Here is a 24347-nt window from a genome sequence, read left to right on the forward strand (position 1 = left end):
GAAGGGGTTGCCATTTCCTTCTTCAATGCATGAAAGTGAAATGTGAAAGTGAAGTCGCTCAGTCGTGTCTGACTCTATGCGACCCCATGGACTGCAGCCTACCAGGCTCCTCCGTCCACGGGATTCTCCAGGCAAGAGTACTGGAGTGGGGTGCCGTGGCCTTCTCCTGCTGGAAGAGGTAGATAACAGTAATTGTCTTAAAGAGCTTCAGTGAACTGATCTTCCACTGGGGTGCCCAGAACACAATGGGAAAATCCCTTCAATAAACGGTGCTGGAAGAGCCAGATGACAGCAGGCAGGAGGACAAAACTGGACCCTCAGCTCAAACTATAAGTGAAATCATCTCAAAACGCAGCAGAGACACAGGGCCGGAAATGATGAAAGAACAAGAGGAAGACACAGGGGGCGCGTCGTGACATGGTGTGGACAAGGGTTCTTTGGATACGACACCAAAAGCGCAGGCAGCAAAGACAGAACCAGACCAGGGGGAGTCCGGTAAATAAAACCCACACAACAAAGGAAACAGTCCCAGGAAAGGCAATGGGTGCAACGGGAGAAGATGTGTGCAAACCACACATCTGATAAGGAGCTACTTCTCAAATATACAAGGAGCTCACACAACTCAACGCAAAGTAACACCAACCCGGTTTTTAAATGGGCACAGGACCTGAACAGGTATCTCTCAAAAGACGACGTCAAATGACCAAACAGACATGGAAAGGCGCTCAACATCCACCAGTCCTCAGGGGAGCACACGCCGGAGCCAGTGAGATGTCACTGCACGTGTTACACACACTCGACTCCCAGGAAAAGACAGGTGCTGCCAAAATGGGGGGGAAGAGAACCTTGTGCATGGTGGTTGGGAAGGCGTCGGTGCAGCCACTGTGGAAAAACAGTGTGGAGTTTCCTTAAGAAACTAAAAGCAGAACTACCACATGACCCAGCAATCCACTCTGGGTATGTATCCGAAGAAGAAGCCAGGACCTCAGAGACGTATCTGCACTCCTGTGTTCTGCAGTGTTGTTCCCAGTAGCAGGATACGGCCACAACCTGGATGTGTGTCGATAGATAAATGCACAAAGAAAATGCCAGACACACACACACACACCACACACACACAATGGAGTCTCACTCAGCCTTTAAAAAAAGGGAATCCCTCCTTTTGAGACAACATGGGTGAAGCTGGAGAACATTATGTCGAGTAAAGTAAGCCAGACACAGACAGGCAAACGCAGCAGGAGCTCACTGAGTGTGGAATCTAAAACAGACTCAGCTAAACGGAGGAGCATGTAGTCCCCAGAGGCTGGGAGCGGGATAACGGGGAGGTGCTGGTCACGGGGAACAAAGTTTCCTGGACACCGATGAGTAAGTTCTGGAGACCTGATGTGCAGCAATGTGACTAGAGCTGACCCTACTCTACTGTAGACTCAATCCTGCTCAGAGGGTAGCCCAGAAGAGTCCTCACCAGACCCACAGACCAAGGTGAACTACAGGAGCTGATGGACACCCTAATTATAATTGGCATGACTGCGGTACTTATTTCACAGCGTAGAAAGAAGTCAGAACGTCAAGCTGTGCATGTGGAACACATACAATTTTTGTCGATTCAGTTCAGTTCAGTTCAGTCACTCAGTCGTGTCTGACTCTCTGCGACGCCATGGATCGCAGCACGCCAGTCCTCCCTGTCCATCACCACTCCCAGAGTTTACCCAAACTCATGTCCATTGAGTCCGTGATGCCATCCAACCATCTCATCCTCTGTAGTCCCCTTCTCCTCCTGTGCTCAATCTTTCTCAGAATCCGGATTTTTTCAAATGAGTCAGTTCTTCACATCAGGTGGCCAAAGTATTGGAGTTTCAGCTTCAGCATCAGTCCTTCCAATGAATACCCAGGACTGATCTCTTTTAGGATGGACTGATTGGATCACCTTCCAGTCAAGGGGACTTTCAAGAGTCTTCTCCAAGACCACAGTTCAAAAGCATTAATTCTTTGGTGCTCAGCTTTCTTTATAGGCCAACACTCACATCCATACATGACTACTGGAAAAACTATAGCCTTGACTAGACAGACCTTTATTAGCAAAGTAATGTCTCTGCTTTTTAATATGCTATCTAGGTTGGTCATAGCTTTCCTTCCAAGGAGAAAGTGTCTTTTAATTTCATGGCTGCAATCACCATCTGCAGTGATTTTGGAGCCCCCCAAAAATAAAGTCTGACACAGTTTCCACTGTTTCCCCATCTGTTTGCCATGAAGTGATGGGACCAGATGCCATGATCTTAGTTTTCTGAATGTTGAGTTTTAAGCCAACTTTTTCATTCTCCTCTTTCACTTTCATCAAGACTCTCTTTAGTTCTTCTTTGGTTTCTGCCATAAGGGTGGTGTCATCTGCATATCTGGGGTTGTTGATATTTCTCCCAGCAATCTTGATTCCAGCTTGTGTTTCATCCAGCCCAGCTGGTCTCATGATGTACTCTGCATATAAGTTAAATAAGCAGGGTGACAATATACAGCCTTGACATACTCCTTTTCCTATTTGGAACCAGTCTGTTGTTCCATGTCCAGTTCTAACTGTTGCTTCCTGACCTGCATACAGATTTGTGAAGAGGCAGGTCAGGTGCTCTGGTATTCCCATCTCTTTCAGAACTGTCCACAGTTTATTGTGATCCACACAGTCAAAGGCTTTGGCATAGTCAATAAAACAGAAATAGATGTTTTCTGGAACTCTCTTGCTTTTTCGATGATTCAGTGGATGTTAGCAATTTGACCTCTGGTTCCTCTTCCTTTTCTAAAACCAGCTTGAACATCTGGAAGTTCATGGTTCACGTATTGCTGAAGCCTGGTTTGGAGAATTTGGAGCATTACTTTACTAGTGTGTGAGATGAGGGCACTTGTGCGGTAGTTTGAGCATTCTTTGACACTGCCTTTCTTTGGGATTGGAATGAAAACTGACCTTTTCCAGTCCTGTGGCCACTGCTGAGTTTTCCAACTTTGCTGGCATCTTGAGTGCAGTACTTTTACAGCATCATCTTTCAGGATTTGAAATAGGTCAACTGGAATTCCATCACCTCCACTAGCTTTGTTCATAGTGATGCTTCCTAAGGCCCACTTGACTTCACATTCCAGGATGTGTGGCTCTAGGTGAGTGATCACACCATCGTGATTATCTGGGTCATGAAGATCTGTTTTGTACAGTTCTTCTGTGTATTCTTGCCACCTCTTACTATCTTACGCTTCTATTAAGTCCACATCATTTCTGTTCTTTATTGTGCCCATCTTTGCACGAAGTGTTCCCTTGGTACATTTGATTTTCTTGAAGAGATCTCTAGTCTTTCCCATTCTGTTGTTTTCCTCTGTTTGCATTGATTGCTGAGGAAGGCTTTTTTAGCTCTCCTTTCTATTCTTTGGAACTCTGCATTCAGATGGGAATATCCTTCCTTTTCTCCTTTGCTTTTCCCTTCTCTTCTTTTCACAGCTATTTGTAAGGCCTTCTCAGACAGCCATTTTGATTTTTTGCATTTCTTTTCCATGGGGATGGTCTTGATCCCTGTCTCCTGTACAAAGTCATGAACCTCCGTCCATAGTTCATCAGGCACTCTGTCTATCAGATCTAGTCCCTTAAATCTATTTCTCACTTCCACTGTATAATCATAAGGGATTTGATTTAGGTCATACCTGAATGGTCTAGTGGTTTTCCCTAATTTCTTCAATTTAAGTCTGAATTTGGCAATAACGAGTTCATGAACTGAGCTACAGTCAGCTCCATGTCTTGTTTTTGCTGACTGTATAGAGCTTCTCCATCTTTGGCTGTGAAGAATATAATCAATCTGATTTTGGTGTTGACCATCTGGTGATGTCCATGTGTAGTCTTCTCTTGTGTTGTCGGAAGAGGGTGTTTGCTATGACCAGTGTGTTCTGTTGTTAAAACTCTATTAGCCTTTGCCCTGCTTCATTCTGTACTCCAAGGTCAAATATGCCTGTTACTCCAGGAGTTTCCTGACTTCCTACATTAGCATTCCAGTCCCCTATGATGAAAAGGACATATTTTGGGGGGTGTTAGTTCTAAAAGGTCTTGTAGGTCTTCATAGAATCGTTCAGCTTCTTCAGCGTTACTGGTTGGGGCATAGGCTTGGATTACCGTGATATTGAATGGTTTGCCTTGGAAAAGAACAGAGATCATCCTGTCGTTTTTGAGATTGCATCCAAGTACTGCATTTCGGACTCTCTTGTTGATCATGATGGCTACTCCATTTCTTCTGCGGGATTCCTGCCCACAGTAGTCGATATAGTGGTCATCTGAGTTAAATTCACCCATTCCAGTCCATCTTAGTTCGCTGATTCCTAGAATGTCGACGTTCACTCTTGCCATCTCCTGTTTGACCACTTCCAATTTGCCTTGATTCATGGACCTAACATTCCAGGTTCCTATGCAATATAGCTCTTTCCAGCATCAATTTTGTCAATTATTCCTCAGTAAAGCTGAAAAGGTTTTCTTTCATTTAATTACACCAGGCACATTGGGAGTTATTCCATTGCTCATTTTAGGCACTTGATCTCGTGCTTAAAGTACGTATTTACATTTTTATTTCTGAACACGTACACATTCCCCTCCTCCTTTACAAAAGACAAAGTTCTAACGGTGCTTCACCTGAACTCTGGGTACTCATATACATGTGTGTGGGCATGCGCACGTCTCTCTCCATGCACACGTGTGGGTGTGTTTGTGTGTGCAAGCATGTGTCTGTGTACTTTTCCAAAGCTCATTTTCAGCCATGTGTTCCTCTCTGTTGCATCTCACTGTCTCTCTGCCATCTCTTAGTATTCCTTTCCATGTGAAAACAGTCAGTATCTAGAACTTGCACCTCTGGAAATGCCTTCTCTCACCCTCATTCTCTTTTTATCAAGTTGCTTGAGAACACTTCTATTTGGAATCCAGCGTGTGACTCAAGTAGTAGGAGAGAAAAACGCTTGTCAAGGTTACGGGCCCCCTTGCCCCCAGAGCCCACCTCCTCTCTCAAGACCTGGCGGGTTGAGGCTGAGGCACGGCGCACAGCAGGAGGCGGTGCCGGACCTCCTGGAAGCTGGGGCTGTGCTCTGCATGAAGCTCTCACTTCTGCCCCTTGCAAGTGCCCGGACTCAGGGGGAACTCTTCCCTCTTCCTGGTTAATTCCCTGACGGCATGGCTCCAGTATCCCATGGCGCCCCCTTTTGCTAGGGGGCAGTCTGCTCCCAGTGGGCTGCTCATTCTCTTGATAATATGCATTTTCTACAGGAAGTAGTTTCAGGACATTTTTAGGGCCTCAGTCCAGTCCGCCTTGATTTTTTTTTTTTTTAGTTGAAATTTACTTAAAAGAGAATTAACAGTTTCAAACTGTATAATTCAGTGCGAAATACTTTGTAAATTTAACCTTCAGTTTCTCAGTTTACTATGAAAGGTCAAAATATGGCTGTTACTTTTTTTACCATGTAGTTAATTAACCTATTTGTTGACGTTGCTGCCCCACACAGGCTCTCCGTTGCAGGGTGTGGGGTCTTTAGCTTAAGTGTGCCGTGTCTGGATCCCTGGCCGCTGATCCCACCCGGGCCCCTAAGTAAGGAGCGCCGAGTCTCAGTCAGGAGCCCAGCAGGGCGGCCCTCGGGTGTCACGTGCACAGCATGAGTCCAAGCCCTTCGCAGGTCGGTTCTCCTCAGTAAAGGAGGCTCCGTTATTTGCTTCCTCAGCCGTTGCCGTCTCTCGTGAGCGTCTTCCTGTCTGACACTTACGACAGATACCACACTGGCCCTCAGCACAGGCCCGCCTCTCCTGAATCTCCCTGTCTGCACTCTGTGCTGCACTCTGGACCATTTCCTCAATGCTATGCTCCGACTTCATACGGGGCCGCTCAGCTGCCTTCTTGGCTGCATGACTTTTTAACGTGTTGAATCTACTGGATTGTTCACCTTGAAAATTTTCACCTCTTTTCAGTGACCACCTGTTCCTCTGCAAAATAATCCATGTGCTTGCCTCCCTTTATTTTTCTGTGACCATGGTTCCCTCTGTGTGTCCACATGGGTGGAAAACTTTCTCCGACCCCGAGATGATCCCCGCCGCCGGGGCCACACCGCCTACCTCTCCTGCTTTGCTGTGGTTCCCCTCCATTTGGGGAACTTTCTTTCTGCCCTTGTCTGTGGCTACGTGTTTCTAAAACACTCTCCAGAGCACATCTCAGTGTTAGGAGCAGAGGAGGCTCTGGGTGGGCACCACACTCACCCCCTTCAGTGCAGTCTCAGCCCGCAGCCCTTCACGTCCACCCTCTCCTGCTGTCCCGTCGTCTGGAAATTGACCATGATGACGGCAGCAAGAGCCTGCAGCCCCTCTGAGAGCTGGTGTTGGGACAACAGGCAGAGGAGGAACCTCAGGCGCAGAGAAAGGGCACCGTTGCCCCAGGTACATGAGAAGCAGGCACACGTTTACAGGACCATCTGTTTTCCAACAGAGTGAGAGCTCTGACCCTAATCAATACCCACTAAAGCTTGCAGGTGACGACAAGATCGGGAGGAGAATGTGCCCAAGGACTCCGGGGCCCTGAGGAGGCAGGAAGCACCCAGGGGCTTGTTCCCAGGAAGGCGGGCTGGACGGTCATGGGATACAGAGAGACGCCCCGAAGGGGGCTTCGATGGGGGAAACCCACACTCCGGGGCAGTGGAGGAGTCAATTTCCTTCCTTATTCCCTGAAGCCTCCTCTGGGCTCTCGGCCACATGGACTCCACTGAGCCCAGGGACACTCTGATCGTTTGTCCCTCATAAAGAGCAGACTTGTGGACACAGAGGGGAGGGAGAGTGTGGGACGAATGGAGAGAGTAGCATGGAAACGCGCACACCAGCACGTGTAAAACAGACCACGGGGGAATGTGCCCTGTGACTCAGTGAGCTCACACAGGGCTCTGTACAACCCAGAGGGGAGGGAGGTTCTAGACGGAGGGCATGTGACACACATGGCTGATTCATGCTGATGTATGGCAGAACCAGCACCATATTGTAAAGTAATGATCCTCCAATTTAAAAAAAAGTGTGTCTCTGGGGATGAGTCCTGCGGGCAGCAGGGGTTGGCATCCTCTCTGAAGCATCTCCAGGGCCTGGTGACCCATCCACGGTGAGGACCCCACAGGGACCTCCTGATGGGTGGGCAGAGGAAGAAGCAGAGCCTGAGGCGAGGCCTTCAGAGGGAAGGACGTGCCCTGCTTGCCCACACCTGAAACAGGCGTCTCAGGAACACCCTGGGACTGTCACGGGAACAACGCCCGCTTTCAAGAAGAGGCTGTTCCCCTTCCTGCAGGGACGCTGAAGTGACAGCTGCGTGACAGGAAGCCCCAGCCCCGGAGAGGACACACCCTGTGGTCGGTCTGTCCGGAGGACACCCAGGTCTCCTCCATCCTCACAGCCTGGACCGCAGGGAGGAGACGCCATGGCCCCTGTGCTCCCCACCCTGCTCTGCCTTGGTGAGATGGGAGGGGCAGGGGGAGCCCTGGTCTGGAGGGACCCCCCAGCCAGCCTGCTCCGTCAGGGGACCCCAGGGCCTAGGAGACTCCCGGGGTGGAGAGGCACTGCTCAGGGCTGAGGGCAACCTCTCACCGGGTGCTCTCTTCCAGGGCTGAGTGTGGGCCTGAGGACCCAGGTGCAGGCCGGTGAGTCTGTCCCGGGGCCCAGCTCCCTCCTCTCGTGGGGACAAGGTCACCCCCAAGCGACGGGTACAGGGAAGGCATCTTGGGGCTCACGGAGGGGGAGTCTGGGAGGTCTGGGCTGAGAGCTGGGGCCTGGGGGGGACGCCTGGTGAGCCCGCCTCTGATTTCCTTCCAGGGACCCTCCCCAAACCCATCATCTGGGCTGAGCCGGGCTCTGTGGTCCCCTGGGGGAGCCCCGTGACCATCTGGTGTCGGGGGACCCTGGGGGCCCAGGAGTTCCATCTGGATAAAGAGGGAAGCCTGATTCTCTGGGTCAGACAGAATTCCCTGGAGCCCCGGGACAAGGCCAGGTTCTCCATCCTACACATGGGACAGGACCACGCAGGGAGCTATCGGTGCTACCACAGCACCCGCACTGGCTGGTCAGAGCGCAGTGACCCCCTGCAGCTGGTGGTGACAGGTGAGGGACTCTCGGGGGCCTCGGGCTCTGCCATCAGGAGGGGGTCTGCTCTCAGGGGCTGTCCCTCTCCCAGCGCAGCCCTGGGCGGGAGGAGGGTGGGAGCCTCACGGAACAGGCTGCCTCCTTCTCTCCTAGGATCCTACAGCAAACCCAGCCTCTCAGCCCTACCGAGCCCTGTGGTGATGTCGGGAGGGAACGTGACCCTCCAGTGTGGCCCCAGTCAGGGATTTAACAGATTCCTTCTGACTAAGGAAGGAGAAGACAAGTCCTCTTGGACCCTGGATGGAGAGCAACGAACTGACGGGCAGACCCAGGCCCTGCTCCCCGTGGGCCCTGTGACCCCCGGGCACAGGTGGATGTTCAAATGCTACAGCTTTTACAGGCACAACCCCCGGGTGTGGTCAGCCCCCAGCGACCCCCTGGAGCTCCTGGTCTCAGGTGAGGAATCCCATCCTCACCCCATACATTTGTGCAGACAAGACAACGTACTGGGGTCTCTGCTCCCAGGGGAGCCCTGTGAGAGGGTGGGGAGAGGAGCGTGGGGCTCACAGGACAGACACACAGACTGAGACACGGTGAGGCCTGGGGCCAGGCTGGGAGAGGGGCATTCATGGGGGAAGCAGTCCCTACAACCCAGTGCGTGTCTTTCCCCAGGGCAGTCTGGGAAGCCCTCCCTCCTGACCCCACAGGGCCCTGTCATCACCTCTGGACAGAACCTGACCCTCCAGTGTCGCTCTGATGTCAGCTACACCAGATTCGCTCTGTCCAAGGAGGGGGGACAGGACCTCCCCCAGCGCCCTGCCCAGAGGTCCCAGGGGAGGCTTGCTCAGGCCGACTTCCCCCTGGGCCCGGTGGGCACAGTCCACGGGGGCCGGTACATTTGCTACGGTGGACACGGCCTCTCCTCCGAGTGGTCGGCCCCCAGTGAGCCCCTGGAGCTGCTGGTGGCAGGAGAAGAGCCAGCAGGTCAGTCGGGGGCCAGACTCTGCACAGGCCCCACCAGGGAGCCCCAGGGGTGATGCTGGGACCAGGGGGAGGGGTCCCAGGGAGGGACACAGACGGGGTAGGGGGAGGGGAGAGACTCGGAGAAACAGAGACAGCGCTGATGGGCCAGAGAGGCCCGCGAAGTCTCGCCAGAACCAGGCCCAGCGCCCGCACCCCCTTCCTCTCTGCAGGACGGCTCAGAGACAGACCCTCCCTCTCTGTGCGGCCGGGCCCCTCGGTGGCCCTGGGGGAGACCGTGACCCTGCTGTGTCAGTCAGGAGAGAGGACGGACACTTTCCTTCTGTTCAAGGAGGGGGCAGCCCATCGCCCCCTGCGTCTGCGCTCCCAGGACCAAGACGGGCGGTACCAGGCCGAGTTCTCCTTGAGCCCTGTGACCTCAGCCCACGGGGGCACCTACAGGTGCTACCGCTCACTCAGCACAGACCCCTACCTGCTGTCACAGCCCAGTGAGCCCCTGGCGCTCGTGGTCTCAGGTGAGGCCCAGTCTGTCCGTCAACTCAGCAGCTCCAGGCTCTGCCCTGAGAGCGCAGGACGGTGGTGGAGGAGGGGGCGCTGAGGGAGGGCCTCCTGGGGGAGGAGCCTCAGAGCCCGCGCCCCGCCCCTTCCTCCCGCACTGGGGTCCCGGAGGGGCAGGTGGGCAGTGCGAGGGTCTCGGGGAGGCCACAGGGCCGTGCAGGGCAGAGGGGAGTGAGGTGGGGACCCCGGGTCAGCCCAGGGCACCCCTTCCTGGGCTCAACCTCCCAAGATCCCATTCTCCCTGCCACAGACCCAGATCCGAACCTATGGCGTCTCGGGGCTCTGTGCTCAGGGGAGACAGCCCAGCTCAGGGGAGACAGCCCAGCCCAGGGCGGTGTGGGAGCCGGAAGATCTAATACCCCCTCAGGTCATCAACGGGAAACACAGGCTGCAGGGGCTCTGGGCTGCCGGGTGAAGGGCCAGGGGTCGGGGGGCCCAGGCTGGGGGAGCAGGGCTGCAGAGAGGGAAAGCGGCTCCGCCCCCGCCCCCTTCCTGACCCCCAGGGGCCTCTTGGCATCAGTTCCATCAGCTCCACCCCTCAGTGGAGTCAGACACTGCAGAGAGGGGAGCAGGCTCGTGGGGAGGTGATGGCGGGTCCGGGGCCGAGCAGGGCTGAATATGCCGCCGGTTCAGGCGCCTCTGGAGACACTGATGTGGACTCCCTCACTGTCACCACCCCCCCGTGCGGGCCTCAGCTTCTCCCGGTGTAAAAGGAGAGACCCGTGCCCCAGATCTTAGATTTCCTCAGTTCTGACCTGGGTGTGACCCCACATCGGGCGAGGAGCACAGGGAGCCCCCGAGGAGGTGACTGTGGGGATCTGTGCCCTCCACTGCAGCGTGTGGGGAGGGAGGGGAGGACCCAGAGGCCCCTCCACGCAGCCCGCCCCTCCCCCCGCCCCCGCTGCGGTGGGGGAGGGGAGGGGACAAGGGAGGACCCTCAGCTCCAGGTGAGACCCTCGGACAGCCCCCTGCAGGTGAGGGCCCCAGAGCAGAAAGCTGGTTTCCTCCTGGGGGCCAGCTCAGGAGGAGCTCAGGGTGCCCACGGCCCTGGTTCCAGTCCCGGCTCTGCCACCTCCAGGCTGGGTCACCAGGGCCCGTGATCTCCCTCTCTGGGCCTCAGTCTCCTCGTCTATAAATGGGTCGGGTGGGCTGGAGATGGATGCACAGACCCCAGCACGAGTCTGCACACAGCAGGTGCCCAGTTAAACGGCACCCCTGGCTCACTCAGGCGTCTCTGGTGCCCCAGGCCTCACGTGGTACCTGAGTGTCCTCATCGGGGTCTCGGTGACCTTCGTCCTGCTGCTCCTCGTCCTCCTCTTCCTCTTCCTCCACCACCGGGGTCAGGACAGACGCAGGAAGTCACGTGAGTAGGGAACGGGGTGACTCGGACCCCTGGAGGCCTTAGGGCATCAGACAGAGGGAAACCAAGGACATGGGAACAGTCAGCTTAAAAAATTTTTCCCACCATATGGAGGTTCCTTAAAAAGTAAAAGCAGAATTACCATATGATCCAGCAAATCCACTGCTGCCTATATGTTTCAATAAAATGAAAACTAATTTGAAAAGATACAAACATTCCAATATTCATATAGGCAATTTACAATAGCCAAGATATGTCAGCAACCCAACTGTCCAGCAAGAAATGAATAGAGAAAATGTGGTGTGTGTGTGTGTGTGTGTATCCACATATACATACAATGGAATATTACTCAGCCATAAAAAAGAAGGAAACTCTGCCATTTGCAACAGCACACATGAACCTAGAGAGTATTACGCTTACTGAAATAACTCAGAGGAACATAAACGCTTCATGATAGCATTGGTACATACTGAATCTGGAAAATAATACAAAGGAACATATATGGAAAACAGAAACAGAGTCCTTGATACGGAAAAATAACTAATGGTTACCGGGGGATCGGGCAGATGAGGGGTGTGGACTAGAGACACAGACTACTGTGTATGAAATAAACAAGAAGGATATACTGGATAGCACAGGGAATGTAGCAATTATTTCGTAATAACTTTAAATGGAGTATACCTATAAAAACATTGAATCATATGTTGTATGCCTGAAACTAATATGTTACAAGTCAACGGTATTTCATTTAAAAATTTTCCCAGAATCTCAAATCTGAAAATCTAGTGGAAAAAAACACCCACTGTCACCCACGTGCACTCATTTAAGCCATTCCCCTCCTTTTCAATGTCACGAACTGACACGCACCACGAGCCCAGGCTGCCTTCTCTCCTCCTGAATCCCACGTGGAGGGCGTGGGCACCACGTCCCCGGGGCCGAGCCTCTGTCCCGGGTCCCAGCCCAGGCCGAGGCTGATTTCCGACCTCCCACAGGGGCCGCAGACCCAGGGCCCGAGGACAGGGGCCCGCAGAGCAGGTAACCCCCGCCCTGACACCCCCAGAGCCCCCCACCCACAGCACCCCACCTTCTCCCCCTGACACAGTGTCTCCTCCTCAGCTCCAGCCCAGCCACAGACTCCCAGGACCAGGCCATCTGTGAGCAGGAGAGGCGGTGCCCCCCGGGGGTCACTGAGACTTCTGGAGGCAGTGGGGGGGGACACTCAGAAGGGTGGGGTACCGGGGCTGGGGACTGAAACCCCACACAGCACTCCCCCAGGTGCAGGGTAGGGAGGGTGCAGAGAGACCTCTGGAGGCCGTGGGGGGGGATGCTCAGAAGGGTGGGGGAGCACACAGCACCCACCGGGATGCAGGGCGGGGGCTCCAGCCCTGAGGCTCTCGGAACCCCGCCCAGCAGTGCCCTCTGCTCTGCTGCAGATGCTGCCATGAGCGACACACACTCTGAGGTGGGGCTGCAGCTGGACCATCGGGTGAGACCCTTGCTCCCATTTGGCCACCACAGACCTCCTGTTGCCAAACTCAGCCAAGCGCACGAGCGGCCGCTGCTGTGCTCACACCCCAGCTCCAGCCTCGCCCACCCACCCCTCCTTCCCGGATCCCTGGGTCCTGCTCTGACCCCACCCTCCCCTTGCCCTATGACTTCATGGCCCCTCCTTCGGGGCGCCTTTCTCAGCTCCGTGTCCTCTGGCTGACCTTCTGGTGTAGGGGTGCAGCCCCAGGTCTCATGAGGATGCGTGCATCAGTGGATGGCCCACACGGCCCAGCCCCCCTCCTTCACCCCCCAGCAAAGGGCGCGGGAGAGCGGGCGCCACCCCCCAGGTCCTGCAGGTACGGCAGGCGCTCAGCTCGTGGTGAGAGGGGCCCCACGCCAACAAGCTGGCAGAGTCCCAGAATGCAAGGTGCTGACAAGGAAAGTAAATCAAGAGACGGGACTGGGCGCTCCGGGCGGGCACACTCGGTAGGAAGGTCCTGAGGTGGAAGGGACGTGCTTTAGCAGGAAGATGGCTGTGTGCCAGGCCAGATGAGCAAGAGGTCCGGGCTCAGACAGAAACCAGGGCTGCACAGAGCACCCAAGGCTCCCGGGTGACAGGAGGCCCCTGGAGTTTCCATCAGGAGAGAGAGCTGACCTGGCCCGAGGTTCCAAACCTCCTCTGGGCACAGCAGGGAGCTGGCTGGAGGAGGGCGGCGGACCCAGGAGGCACCTGTCCTGCTTCACTGTCTCCCTCCAGTACAACAGGAGGCAGGCCCCCAGGAGGCCCCAAGATCACTAAGGCGGGAGGCGCCCCCTCTGTCCTCCCAGTCGGGGGGATTCTGGGAAGGATGGACTGACGCACAGCAGATGGGTCCCTCCTCTCCAGGCCCCCAGGCGCCCCATCTCACACACCTTCCCCTCTGCAGGCTGCCACATCTGAAGCCCCCCAGGACGTGACCTACGCCCAAGTAAACCACTCAACCGTCAGAAGGGGGACGACCACACCCCTGGCTCCCCCGTCAGGGGAGCCCCCAGCAGAGCCCAGTGAGTACGCTACTCTCGCCATTCGCTAGCCAAGGAAGGACCCGACCCCAGGCTCCCGGGACAGATATCAGACCCCAGGAGGCACGTGAGTTGCCAGCAGTGGACACCACCTAACCAAAAGCAGCAGTACCTGGGCTCCTAACAGACCACCAGGAGCCCCAGGGACCCTTTCAGGTCAACTGGTTCTACCCTCAGAAACAGCATCCTGGACCCCCGGTGGCCCAGTGGTTAAGAGTCTGCCAGCCAATGCAGGGGACATGGGTCTGATCCACTTGCTGCCAGACAGCTGAGCCTAGGGGCGCTGCAGCTGCCGAAGCCCTGGTGCCCAGAGCTTCCTCTGAAGCTCTGGTGTTCCTCGAGGGGAGCCAGTGGGTGAGCAGGCCGTGCACAGCCAGGCAGCAGCCTCCACTCGCTGCAACCAGAGAGAGCCCACTCGCAGCAGGGAAGACCCAGCACAGCCACAAATAAACAGATTACTAAAAAACTGAAAGGCATGTTTCATTTCCTTAAAAAAGATAATTAATATCCTCATATTTTATAAAGAAGGCAACAGACTCTCAATTATCAGTGATTTTGAAAAAGATCAGCACATTACTCCAAACGAAGGGAGGAACAGGGAAACAACAATGACAGGGGTAGCTACCACTGAGGACAAACAAGGAGAGGAAAATCAGAAAAGCCAGAAAGCTTTGTCCCTGAGGGCGTGGATCACACTCAACATGCTAGGCACAAGGACCAAGTCAGAAAGAGAGAAGGAGTTGCTTTACCGCCATCAGGACACGACGGCAGGTCCTTCAGACTTTAGAAAGGTAAACACCTCATAGAAGGACAGCTTCATGCTATTATAGTAGAAAATGTAGATGACACAGACCAAAAGCCTCAAAAATAAAATTTATCAAAATTATGGACATAAGGATAAACAGAAAATCTGAATTGTCCTATATGTTAAAGTGAACTCTGAGTCCAGAGAGTTTCACAGGTGAGTGCATCTGAACACGTGGGCACTCATGAAACACACACTCGTACACACACCTACCGAGCTCACACCAGCTTACGCAGAGAGGGGAGGAGGAAGGAAGGGCACACTCCACTAAACATTTCACTGTGCCAGAGAACCTGAGACCAAACGGTGACACGGAAACTACAAAATGGGAAAATCTCAGGAAGCTCTTTTTCCCTGGTTTCTGTTTTCCTAAACAAACATTCACAAAGAGGATTCATCAGTAAATAAAATGGAACACATATCACGCACATGCACGTATTTTTTTTCAAGAATGTGTGGTTGGTTTCATCCACAAAAATCCATCAATACAATTCAAATATTAAAAGAAGAAATTTTAAAACATCATGATAACAGATGAAAAGTTTTCTGATAAAATACACCACCAATTTATAATGAAAAAGTCGTAAGTAGAAGGGAATTTCCTATCATGTATCAAAGCATCTTTTAAAACCTGCACTAGAAATCTATTTTTTATGTTTGTTTATTTATTCATTGTTGCTGTGTGGGCTTTTCTCCAGTTGCAGCGATTTGATCTCTGGTTTCTCTGCCTTTTCTAAAACCAGCTTGAACATCGGGAAGTTCACAGTTCATGTACTTTGAAGCCTGGCTTGGAGAATTTGGAGCACTACTTTACTAGCGTGTGAGATGAGTGCAATTGTGTGGGAGTTTGAGCATTCTTTGGCATTGCCTTTCTTTGGGATTGGAATGAAAACTGACCTTTTCCAGTCCTGTGGCCACTGCTGAGTTTTCCAACTTTGCTGGCATATCGAGTGTAGCACTTTCACAGCATCATCTTTCATCTTTCAGAATTTGAAATAGCTCAACTGGAATTCCATCATCTCCACTAGCTTTATTCAAAGTGATGCTTCCTAAGGCCCACTTGACTTCGCATTCCAGGATGTGTGGCTCTAGGTGAGTGATCACACCATTGTGATTATGTGGGTCATGAAGATCTGTTTTGTACAGTTCTTCTGTGTATTCTTGCCACCTCTTAATATCTTCTGCTTCTGTTAGGTCCATACCATTTCTGTCCTTTATCGTGCCCATCTTTGCATGAAGTGTTCCCTTGGTATCTCTCATTTTCTTGAAGAGATCTCTAGTCTTTCCCATTCTGTTGTTTTCCTCTATTTGTTTGCACTGATTGCTGAGGGAAGCTTTTTTAGATCTCCTTGCTATTCTTGGAACTTTGCATTCAGATGGGAATATCTTTCCTTTTCTCCTTTGCTTTTCACTTCTCTTCTTTTCACAGCTATATGTAAGGCCTCCTCAGACAGCCATTTTTTGCATTTCTTTTCCATGGGGATGGTCTTAATCTCTGCTCCTCTACAAAGTCACAAACCTCAGTCCAGAATTCATCAGGCACTCTATCAGATCTAGTCCCTTAAATCTATTTCTCACTTCCACTGTATAATCATAAGGGATTTGATTTAGGTCATACCTGAATGGTCTAGTGGTTTTCCCTACTTTCTTCAATTTAAGTCTGAATTTGGTAATAAGGAGTTCATGATCTGAGCCACAGTCAGCTCCTGGTCATGTTTTTACTGACTGTATAGAGCTTCTCCATCTTTGGCTGTGAAGAATATAATCAATCTGATTTTGGTGTTGACCATCTGGTGATGTCCATGTGTAGAGTCTTCTCTTGTGTTGTTGGAAGAGGGTGTTTGCTAGACCAGTGCGTTCTCTTGGCAACACTCTATTAGCCTTTGCCCTGCTTCATTCTGTACTCCAAGGCCAAATTTGCCTGTTACTCCAGGAGTTTCTTGACATCCTATATTTGCATTCCAGTCCCCTATAATGAAAAGGACATATTTTGGGGGGTGTTAGTTCTAAAAGGTCTTGTAGGTCTTCATAGAATCGTTGAGCTTCTTCAGCGTTACTTGTTGGAACATAGACTTGGATTCCTGTGATACTGAATGGTTTGCCTTGGAAACGAATAGAGATTATTCTGTCAATTTTGAGATTGCATCCTAGTACTGCATTTCGGACTCTCTTGTTGATCATGATGGCTACTCCATTTCTTCTAAGGGACTCCTGCCCATAGTAGTAGATATAATGGTCATCTGAGTTAGATGACCAGTCCCCTTTAGTTCGCTGATTCCCAGAATGTCGACGTTCACTCTTGCCATCTCCTATTTGACCACTTCCAATTTGCCTTGATTCATGGACCTAACATTCGAGGTTCCTATGCAATATGGCTCTTTACAGCATCAATTTTGTCAATTATACCACAGTAAAGTTGAAAAGGTTTTCTTTCATTTAATTACACTAGGCACATTGGGAGTTATTCCATTGCTCATTTTAGGCACTTGATCTCGTGCTTAAAATACGTATTTAATTTTTATTTCTGAACCCGTACACATTCTCCTCCTCCTTTACAAAAGACAAAGTTCTAACGGTGCTTCACCTGAACTCTGGGTACTCATATACACGTGTGTGGGCATGTGCACGGCTCTGTCCATGCACACGTGTGGGTGTGTTTCTGCGTGCAAGTGTGTGTCTGTGTACTTTTCCAAAGCTCATTTTTGGCCATGCATTCCTCTCTGTTGCATCTCACTGTCTCTCTGCCATCTCTTAGTATCCCTTTCTGTGTGAAAACAGTCAGTATCTAAGAACTTGCACCTCTGGAAATGCCTTCTCTCACCCTCATTCTCTTTTTAACAAGTTGCTTGAGAACACTCTATTTGGAATCCAGCGTGTGACTCAAGTAGTAGGAGAGGAAAACGCTTGTTAAGGTTAAGGGCCCCATGCCCCCAGAGCCCACCTCCTGTCTCAGGACCTGGCGGGTTGAGGCTGAGGCACGGCACACACCGGGAGGCTGAACCTCCTGGAAGCTGGGGATGTGCTCTGCATGAAGCTCTCACTTCTGCCCCTTGCAAGTACTCTGACTCAGGGGAACTCCTCCTGGTTAATTCCCTGACGGCATGGCTCCAGTATCCATAGCGCCCCCTTTTGGTAGGGGGCAGTCTGCTCCCTGTGGGCTGGTCATTCTCTTGATAATCTGTGTTTTCCACAGGAAGTAGTTTCAGGACATTTTTAGGGCCTCAGTCCAGTCCGCCTTGATTTTCCTTTTTTTATTTGAAATTTACTTAAAAGAGAATTACCTGTTTCAAATTGTATAATTCAGCGCGAAATAATTTTTAAATTTAACCTGCAGTTTCTCAGTTTACTATGAAAGGTCAAGATACAGATGTTACTTCCATTTATTTTTACAAATATGTAGTTAATTAACCTATTGTTGACGTCGCTGCCCCACACAGGCTCTCCGTTGCAGGGTGTGGGGTCTTTAGCTCAAGTGTGCCGTGTCTGGATCCCTGGCCGCTGATCCCGCCCAGGCCCCTAAGTATGAGCACCGAGTCTCAGTCAGGAGCCCAGCAGGGAGGCCCTCAGGTGTCACGTGCACATGCATGAGTCCCAGCCCTTCGCAGGTCGGTTCTCCTCAGTAAAGGAGGCTCCGTTATTTGCTTCCTCAGCGGTTGCTGTCTGTCGTGAGCGTCTTCCCGTCTGACACTTACGACAGATACCACACTGGCCCTCAGCACAGGCCCGCCTCTCCTGAATCTCCCTGTCTGCACTCTGTGCTGCACTCTGGACCATTTCCTCAATGCTATGCTCCGACTTCATACGGGGCCGCTTAGCTGCCTTCTTGGCTGCATGACTTTTTAACGTGTTGAATCTACTGTATTGTTCACGTAGAAAATTTTCACCTCTTTTCAGTGACCACCTGTTCTACAAAATAATCCACATGCTTGCCTCCCTTTATTTTTCTGTGACCATGGTTCCCTCTGTGTGTCCACATGGGTGGAAACCTTACTCTGACCCCGAGATGATCCCTGCCGCCGGGGCCACACCGCCGACCTCTCATGCTTTGCTGTGGTTCCCCTCCATCTGGGGAACTTTCTTTCTGCCCTTGTCTGTGGCTACATGTTGAGAAACACTCTCCAAGCACGTCTCAGTGTTAGGAGCAGAGGAGGCTCTGGGTGGGTACCACACTCACCCACTTTGGTGCAGTCTCAGCCCGCAGCCCTTCATGTCCACCCTCTCCTGCTGTCACCTCGTCTGGAAATTGACCATGACGACGGCAGCAAGAGCCTGCAGCCCCTCTGAGGGCTGGGGTCGGGACAACAGGCAGAGAAGGAACCTCAGGCGCAGAGAAAGGGCACCACCGCCCCAGGTACATGAGCAGCGGGTACACGTTTATAGGAGCATCTGTTTTCCAACAGAGTGAGAGCTCTGACCCCAATCAATACTCCCTAAAGCTTGCAGGTGACGACAAGACCGGGAGGACACTGTGCCCAAGGACCCCGGGGCCCTGAGGAGGCAGGAAGCACCCAGGGGCTTGTTCCCAGGAAGGCGGGCTGGACGGTGATGCGATACAGACAGACGCCCCGAAGGGGGCTGCCATGGGGGAAACCCACACCCCGGGGCAGTGGAGGAGTCAGTTTCCTTCCTTATTCCCTGAAGCCTCCTCTGGGCTCTCGGCCACATGGACTCCACTGAGCCCAGGGACACTCTGATCGTTTGTCCCTCATAAAGAGCAGACTTGTGGACACAGAGGGGAAGGAGAGGGTGGGACGAATGCAGAGAGTAGCATGGAAACGCGCACACCAGCACGTGTAAAACAGACCACGCGGGAATGTGCCCTGTGACTCAGCGAGCTCACACAGGGCTCTGTACAACCCAGAGGGGAGGGAGGTTCTAGAGGGAGGGCATGTGACACACACGGCCGATCCATGCTGATGTGTGGCAGAAACCAGCATCATATTGTAAAGTAATGATCCAGCAATTTAAAAAAAAAGTGTGTCTCTGGGTATCTGAGCCCTGTGGGCAGCAAGAGACAGCATCCTCCCCAAAGCATCTCCAGCGCCTGCTGACCCCGTCCACAGAGAGGACCCCCGGGGACCTGCTGATGTGTGGGCAGAGGAGGAAGCAGACCCCGAGGGGAGGCTCTCAGAGGGAAGGACATGCCCTGCTTGCCCACACCTGAAACAGGTGTCTCAGGAACACCCTGGGACTGTCACAGGAACAACGCCTGGCTTTCAAGAAGAGGCTGTTCCCCTTCCTGTAGGGACACTGATGTGACAGCCGCGTGACAGGAAGCCCCAGCCCCAGAGAGGACACACCCTGTGGTCCGTCTGTCCGGAGGGCACCCAGGTCTCTTCCATCCTCACAGCCTGGACCGCAGGGAAGAGGCGCCATGGCCCCCGCGCTCCCTGCCCTGCTCTGCCTTGGTGAGATGGCAGGGGCAGGGGGAGCCCTGGTCTGGAGGGACCCCCCCCAGCCAGCCTGCTCCATCAGGGGACCCCAGGGCCCAGGAGACTCCCGGGGTGGAGAGGCGCTGCTCAGGGCTGAGGGCCCACCTCTCACAGGGCGCTCTCTTCCAGGGCTGAGTGTGGGCCTGAGGACCCAGGTGCAGGCCGGTGAGTCTGTCCCAGGGCCCAGCTCCCTCCTCTCGTGGGGACAAGGTCACCCCCAGGCCGTGGGCAGGGGGAGGGCAGCTCGGGGATCACGGAGGGGGAGTCTGGGAGGTCTGGGCTGAGAGCCGGGACCTGGGGGGGACGCCTGGTGAGCCCACCTCTGATTTCCTTCCAGGGACCCTCCCCAAACCCACCATGTGGGCTGAGCCGGGCTCTGTGGTCCCCTGGGGGAGCCCCGTGATCATCTGGTGTCAGGGTCCCCCGGGGGCCCAGGAGTTCCATCTGGATAAAGAGGGAAACCCAGTTTTCTGGGACAGAGAGAAACCCCCGGGTCCCGGGGACAAGGCCAGGTTCTCCATCCAACACATGGGACAGGACCACGCAGGGAGCTATCGGTGCTACTACAGCACCCCCACTGGCTGGTCAGAGTGCAGTGACCCCCTGCAGCTGGTGGTGACAGGTGAGGGACACTCGGGGGCCTCAGCCTTTGCCCTCTGGAGGGGTCTGCTCTCAGGGGGTGTCCCTCTCACAGCCCAGCCCTGGGGAGGGGAGGGAAGCGTGGGGGCCCCACAAAACCAGCTGCCTCCTTCTCTCCTAGGACTCTACGGCAAACCCAGACTCTCAGCCCTGCCAAGTCCTGTGGTAACATCGGGAGGGAGCGTGACCCTCCAGTGTGGCTCCCATCAGGGATTTAACATATTCCTTCTGACCAAAGAAGGAGAAGATGAGTCCTCTCGCACCCTGGATGGACAGCAAATGCTCGACAGGCAGACCCAGGCCCTGTTCCCCGTGGGCCCCGTGACCCCCGGGCACAGGTGGACGTTCAGATGCTACGGCTTTTACAGGCACAACCCCTGGGTGTGGTCAGCCCCCAGCGACCCCCTGGAGCTCCTGGTCTCAGGTGAGGAATCCCGTCCTGACCCCATACATTTGTGCAGACAAGACAACGTACTGGGGTCTCTGCTCCCAGGGAGCCCCTGTAAGAGGGTGGGGAGAGGAGCGTGGGGCTCACAGGACAGACACACAGACTGAGACACGACGAGGCCTGGGGCCGGGCCGGGAGAGGGGGTCCACGGGGGAAGCGGTCCCTACAACCCAGCGCGTGTCTCTCCCCAGGGCTGTCTGGGAAGCCCTCCCTCCTGACCCCGCAGGGCCCTGTCGTCACCTCTGGACAGAACCTGACCCTCCAGTGTCGCTCTGACGTCGGCTACACCAGATTCGCTCTGTCCAAGGTGGGGGGACAGGACCTCACCCAGCGCCCTGCCCAGAGACCACAGCGGGGGCTCTATCAGGCCTACTTCCCCCTGGGCCCTGTGGGCACCATCCACAGGGGCCGGTACAGATGCTACGGCGGACACGGCCTCTCCTCCGAGTGGTCGGCCCCCAGTGAGACCCTGGAGCTGCTGGTGGCAGGTGAGGAGCCAGCGGGTCAGTTGGAGACGAGACTCTGCACAGGCCCCACCGGGGAGCCCCAGGGGTGAGGCTGGGACCAGGGGGAGGGGTCCCGGGGAGGGACAGAGAGACAGGGGGTGGGGAGGGGAGAGACTCTGAGAAACAGAGACAGCGCTGAGGGGCCAGAGAGGCCCGCGGAGTCTCGCTCAGAACCAGGCCGCGGCCCGCACCCCCTTCCTCTCTGCAGGACGGCTCAGAGACAGCCCCTCCCTCTCGGTGCGGCCGGGCCCCACGGTGGCCCCGGGGAGAATGTGACCCTGCCTGTGTCAGTCAGGAGAGAAGACGGACACCTTCCTTCTTGTCCAAGGACGGGAGCAGCCCATCGCCCCTGCGTCTGCGCTCCCAGGACCAAGACGGGCGGTACCAGGCCGAGTTCTCCTTGAGCCCTGTGACCTCAGCCCACGGGGCACCTACAGGTGCTACGGCTCACTCAGCACAGACCCCTACCTGCTGTCACAGCCCAGTGAGCCCCTGGCGCTCGTGGTCGCAGGTGAGCCCAGTCTGTCGTCTCACTCAGCAGCTCGGGGCTCTGGCCCTGGGAGCGCAGGGCAGTGGTGGAGGAGGGGGTGCTAAGGGAGGGGCCCTTGCTTGAGGGGCCTCGGAGCCCACGCCCCGCCCCTTTCTCCCCCACTGGGGGACCGGGGAGGGGCAGGTGGGCAGTGGGAGGGTCTCGGGGAGCCACAGCGCCGTGCAGCAAAGGGGAGGAGGTGGGGGACCCTGCATCAGCCCGCGCACACCTTCCTGGGCTCATTCCCAGGACCCATGGGCCCAGACCCCATCCTCGGGCCCCAATCCAACCACTGGGGAGTTATGGGGCTCTGTGCTCAGCGGGGAACAGCCCGCCCCCAGGGCAGTGTGGGAGCCGGAAGATCTAATACTCCTCAAGTCGTCAAGGACTCGCGAGGGGTGGAGCAGAGATGCTGAGGGGGCAACAGGAACACAGGTTCGGGGCTCTGAGCTGCTGAAGTGAAGGGCCGGGGGTCGTGGCCCCCAGCCTGGGGGGAGCAGGGCTGCGGAGGGGGAAACAGCCCCACCCCCCACCTTGCTGACCCCCTAGGGGGCTGCAGGCATCAGTTCTGTCAGCTCCATCCCTCAGTGGAGTCAGGAACTGCATAGAGGGGAGCAGGCTCTTGAGGAGGTGGTGGCGAGTTCTGGGGGCAGGCTGAATATGCCCCCAGTTCAAGCACCTCTGGAGACTCTGATTTGGACTCCCTCACCGTCACCACACCCGCGTGCAGGCCTCAGTTTCTCCGAGTGTAAAAGGAGAGACCTGTGCCAAGATCTTAGGTTTCCTCAGTTCTGAGTTGGGTGTGACCCCGCATACAGCGAGGAGCATGGGGAGCCCCCGAGGAGGTGACTGTGGGGATCTGTGCCCTCCACTGCAGCATGCGGGGAGGGAGAGGAGGACCCAGAGGCCCCTCCATGCAGCCTGCCCCTCCCCTGCCCCCTCTGAGTGGGGCGAGGGGAGGGAACAAAGAGACCCTCAGCTCCAGCTAAGACCCTGCAGGTGAGGGGCCCCCAGAGCAGAAAGCTGGTGTCCTCCTGGGGGCCAGCTCAGGAGGAGCTCAGGGCACCACGGTCCTAGTTCCAGTCTCGGCTCTGCCACTACAGGCTGGGTCACCAGGGCCCCTGAGTTGATCTCCCTCTCTGTGCCTCAGGCTCCTCGTCTGCAAATGGGTCGGGTGGGGCTGGAGATGGACGCACAGATCCCAGCACAAGTCTCACACAGCAGGTGCCCCAGTTAAACGGCACCCCTGGCTCACTCAGGCGTCTCTGGTGACCCCAGGCCTCACGTGGTACCTGAGTGTCCTCATCGGGTCTCGGTGACCTTCGTCCTGCTGCTCCTCGTCCTCCTCTTCCTCTTCCTCCACCACCGGGGTCAGGACAGATGCAGGAAGTCGCGTGAGTAGGGAACGGGTGACTCGGACCCCTGGAGGCCCTTAGGGCATCAGACAGAGGGAAACCAAGGACATGGGAACAGTCAGCTTAAAAAAATGTTTTCCCACCATATGGAGGTTCCTTAAAAAGTAAAAGCAGAATTATCATATGATCCAGCAAATCCAGTGCTGGCTATATGTTTCAATAAACTGAAAACTAATTTGAAAAGATACAAACATTCCAATATCCATATAGGCAATTTACAATAGCCAAGATATGTCGCAACCCAACTGTCCAGCAAGAAATGAATAGAGAAAATGTGGTGTGTGTGTGTGTGTGGTGTGTATCCACATATACATAGAATGGAATATTACTCAGCCATAAAAAGAAGGAAACTCTGCCATTTGCAACAGCACACATGGACCTAGAGAGTATTACGCTTACTGAAATAACTCAGAGGAAGATAAACACTTTATGATAGCATTGGTACATACTGAATCTGGAAAATAATACAAAGGAACATATATGAAAAACAGAAACAGAGTCCTTGATACAGAAAATAACTAATGGTTACCGGGGGGTCGGGCAGATGAGGGGTGTAGACTAGAGACACAGACTACTGTGTATGAAATAAACAAGAAGATATACTGGATAGCACAGGGAATGTAGCAATTATTTCGTAAAACTTTAAATGGAGTATAACCTATAAAAACATTGATTCATATGTTGTATGCCTGAAACTAATATATTACAAACCAACGATATTTCATTAAAAATTTTTCCAGAATCTCAAATCTGAAAAATCTAGTGGAAAAAAACACCCACGTCAGCCCACGTGCACTCATTTAAGCCACTCCCCTCCTTCTCAGTGTCACGAACTGACACACACACAACGAGCCCAGGCTGCCTTCTCTCCTTCTGAATCCCACGTGGAGGGCAGGGCACCACGTCCCCGGGGCCGAGCCTCTGTCCCGGGATCCAGCCCAGGCTGAGGCTGATTTCCGACCTCCCACAGGGGCCCAGACCCAGGGCCCGAGGACAGGGGCCCACGAGCAGGTAACTCCCGCC

The 24347-nt window shown here is 54.1% G+C and overlaps 4 protein-coding genes across 6 annotated transcripts in view; all 4 read left to right on the forward strand.

Annotated features, from left to right (window-relative positions):
- Positions 1–14022, forward strand: part of LOC790255 (leukocyte immunoglobulin-like receptor subfamily A member 6) — a 74744-nt gene extending 60722 nt beyond the window's left edge. For both annotated transcript variants that reach the window (XM_059884411.1, XM_024988995.2), the window contains exon 11: positions 13415–14022. In XM_059884411.1, coding sequence (XP_059740394.1) covers positions 13415–13561 — 147 coding nt within the window. In that variant the 3' untranslated portion in view covers positions 13562–14022. The remainder of the gene's footprint in view (positions 1–13414) is intronic.
- The window catches only part of LOC132342123 (leukocyte immunoglobulin-like receptor subfamily B member 3), a gene marked incomplete in the record, with an annotated part of 90338 nt that overhangs the window by 42340 nt on the left and 23651 nt on the right, over positions 1–24347 (forward strand). The window contains 1 exon segment of the mRNA XM_059884414.1: positions 11993–12035. Coding sequence (XP_059740397.1) covers positions 11993–12035 — 43 coding nt within the window.
- On the forward strand, positions 7337–11979 carry LOC132342115 (leukocyte immunoglobulin-like receptor subfamily B member 3). 2 transcript variants are annotated; one of them, XM_059884416.1, is made up of 8 exons: positions 7348–7476; positions 7627–7662; positions 7835–8119; positions 8255–8557; positions 8774–9085; positions 9295–9597; positions 10887–11003; positions 11765–11979. In XM_059884416.1, the coding sequence occupies exons 1-8, from the start codon at positions 7443–7445 to the stop codon at positions 11776–11778; spliced, it is 1404 nt and encodes a 467-aa protein (XP_059740399.1). In that variant the 5' UTR covers positions 7348–7442; the 3' UTR covers positions 11779–11979. The 2 variants fall into 2 exon arrangements, with proteins under 2 accessions (XP_059740398.1, XP_059740399.1); XM_059884415.1 differs by lacking the exons at positions 10887–11003; positions 11765–11979 and adding an exon at positions 9891–10880 and having other exon boundaries at positions 7337–7476.
- Positions 19673–24222, forward strand: LOC112445498 (leukocyte immunoglobulin-like receptor subfamily A member 6). The gene is given in 10 exon segments (XM_059884417.1): positions 19673–19763; positions 19917–19952; positions 20125–20409; positions 20548–20850; positions 21066–21362; positions 21589–21695; positions 21697–21802; positions 21805–21891; positions 23188–23303; positions 24149–24222. Coding segments are annotated over 9 exon segments (1296 nt in total). The 5' UTR covers positions 19673–19729; the 3' UTR covers positions 23229–23303; positions 24149–24222.

Source organism: Bos taurus, unplaced genomic scaffold (genome assembly GCF_002263795.3).
Source record: "Bos taurus isolate L1 Dominette 01449 registration number 42190680 breed Hereford unplaced genomic scaffold, ARS-UCD2.0 Leftover_ScbfJmS_1578, whole genome shotgun sequence".
In the NCBI taxonomy this organism is placed as follows: Eukaryota; Metazoa; Chordata; class Mammalia; order Artiodactyla; family Bovidae; genus Bos; species Bos taurus.

Coding starts and splice junctions, on each gene's coding strand:
- LOC132342115 (XM_059884415.1), top strand. CDS start 7,443: ATGGCCCCTGTGCTCCCCACCCTGCTCTGCCTTG. Junction 9,086..9,294: donor GGCAGGAGAAGAGCCAGCAG/GTCAGTCGGGGG, acceptor TCCTCTCTGCAG/GACGGCTCAGAGACAGACCC. Junction 9,598..9,890: donor CCTGGCGCTCGTGGTCTCAG/GTGAGGCCCAGT, acceptor TCCCTGCCACAG/ACCCAGATCCGAACCTATGG.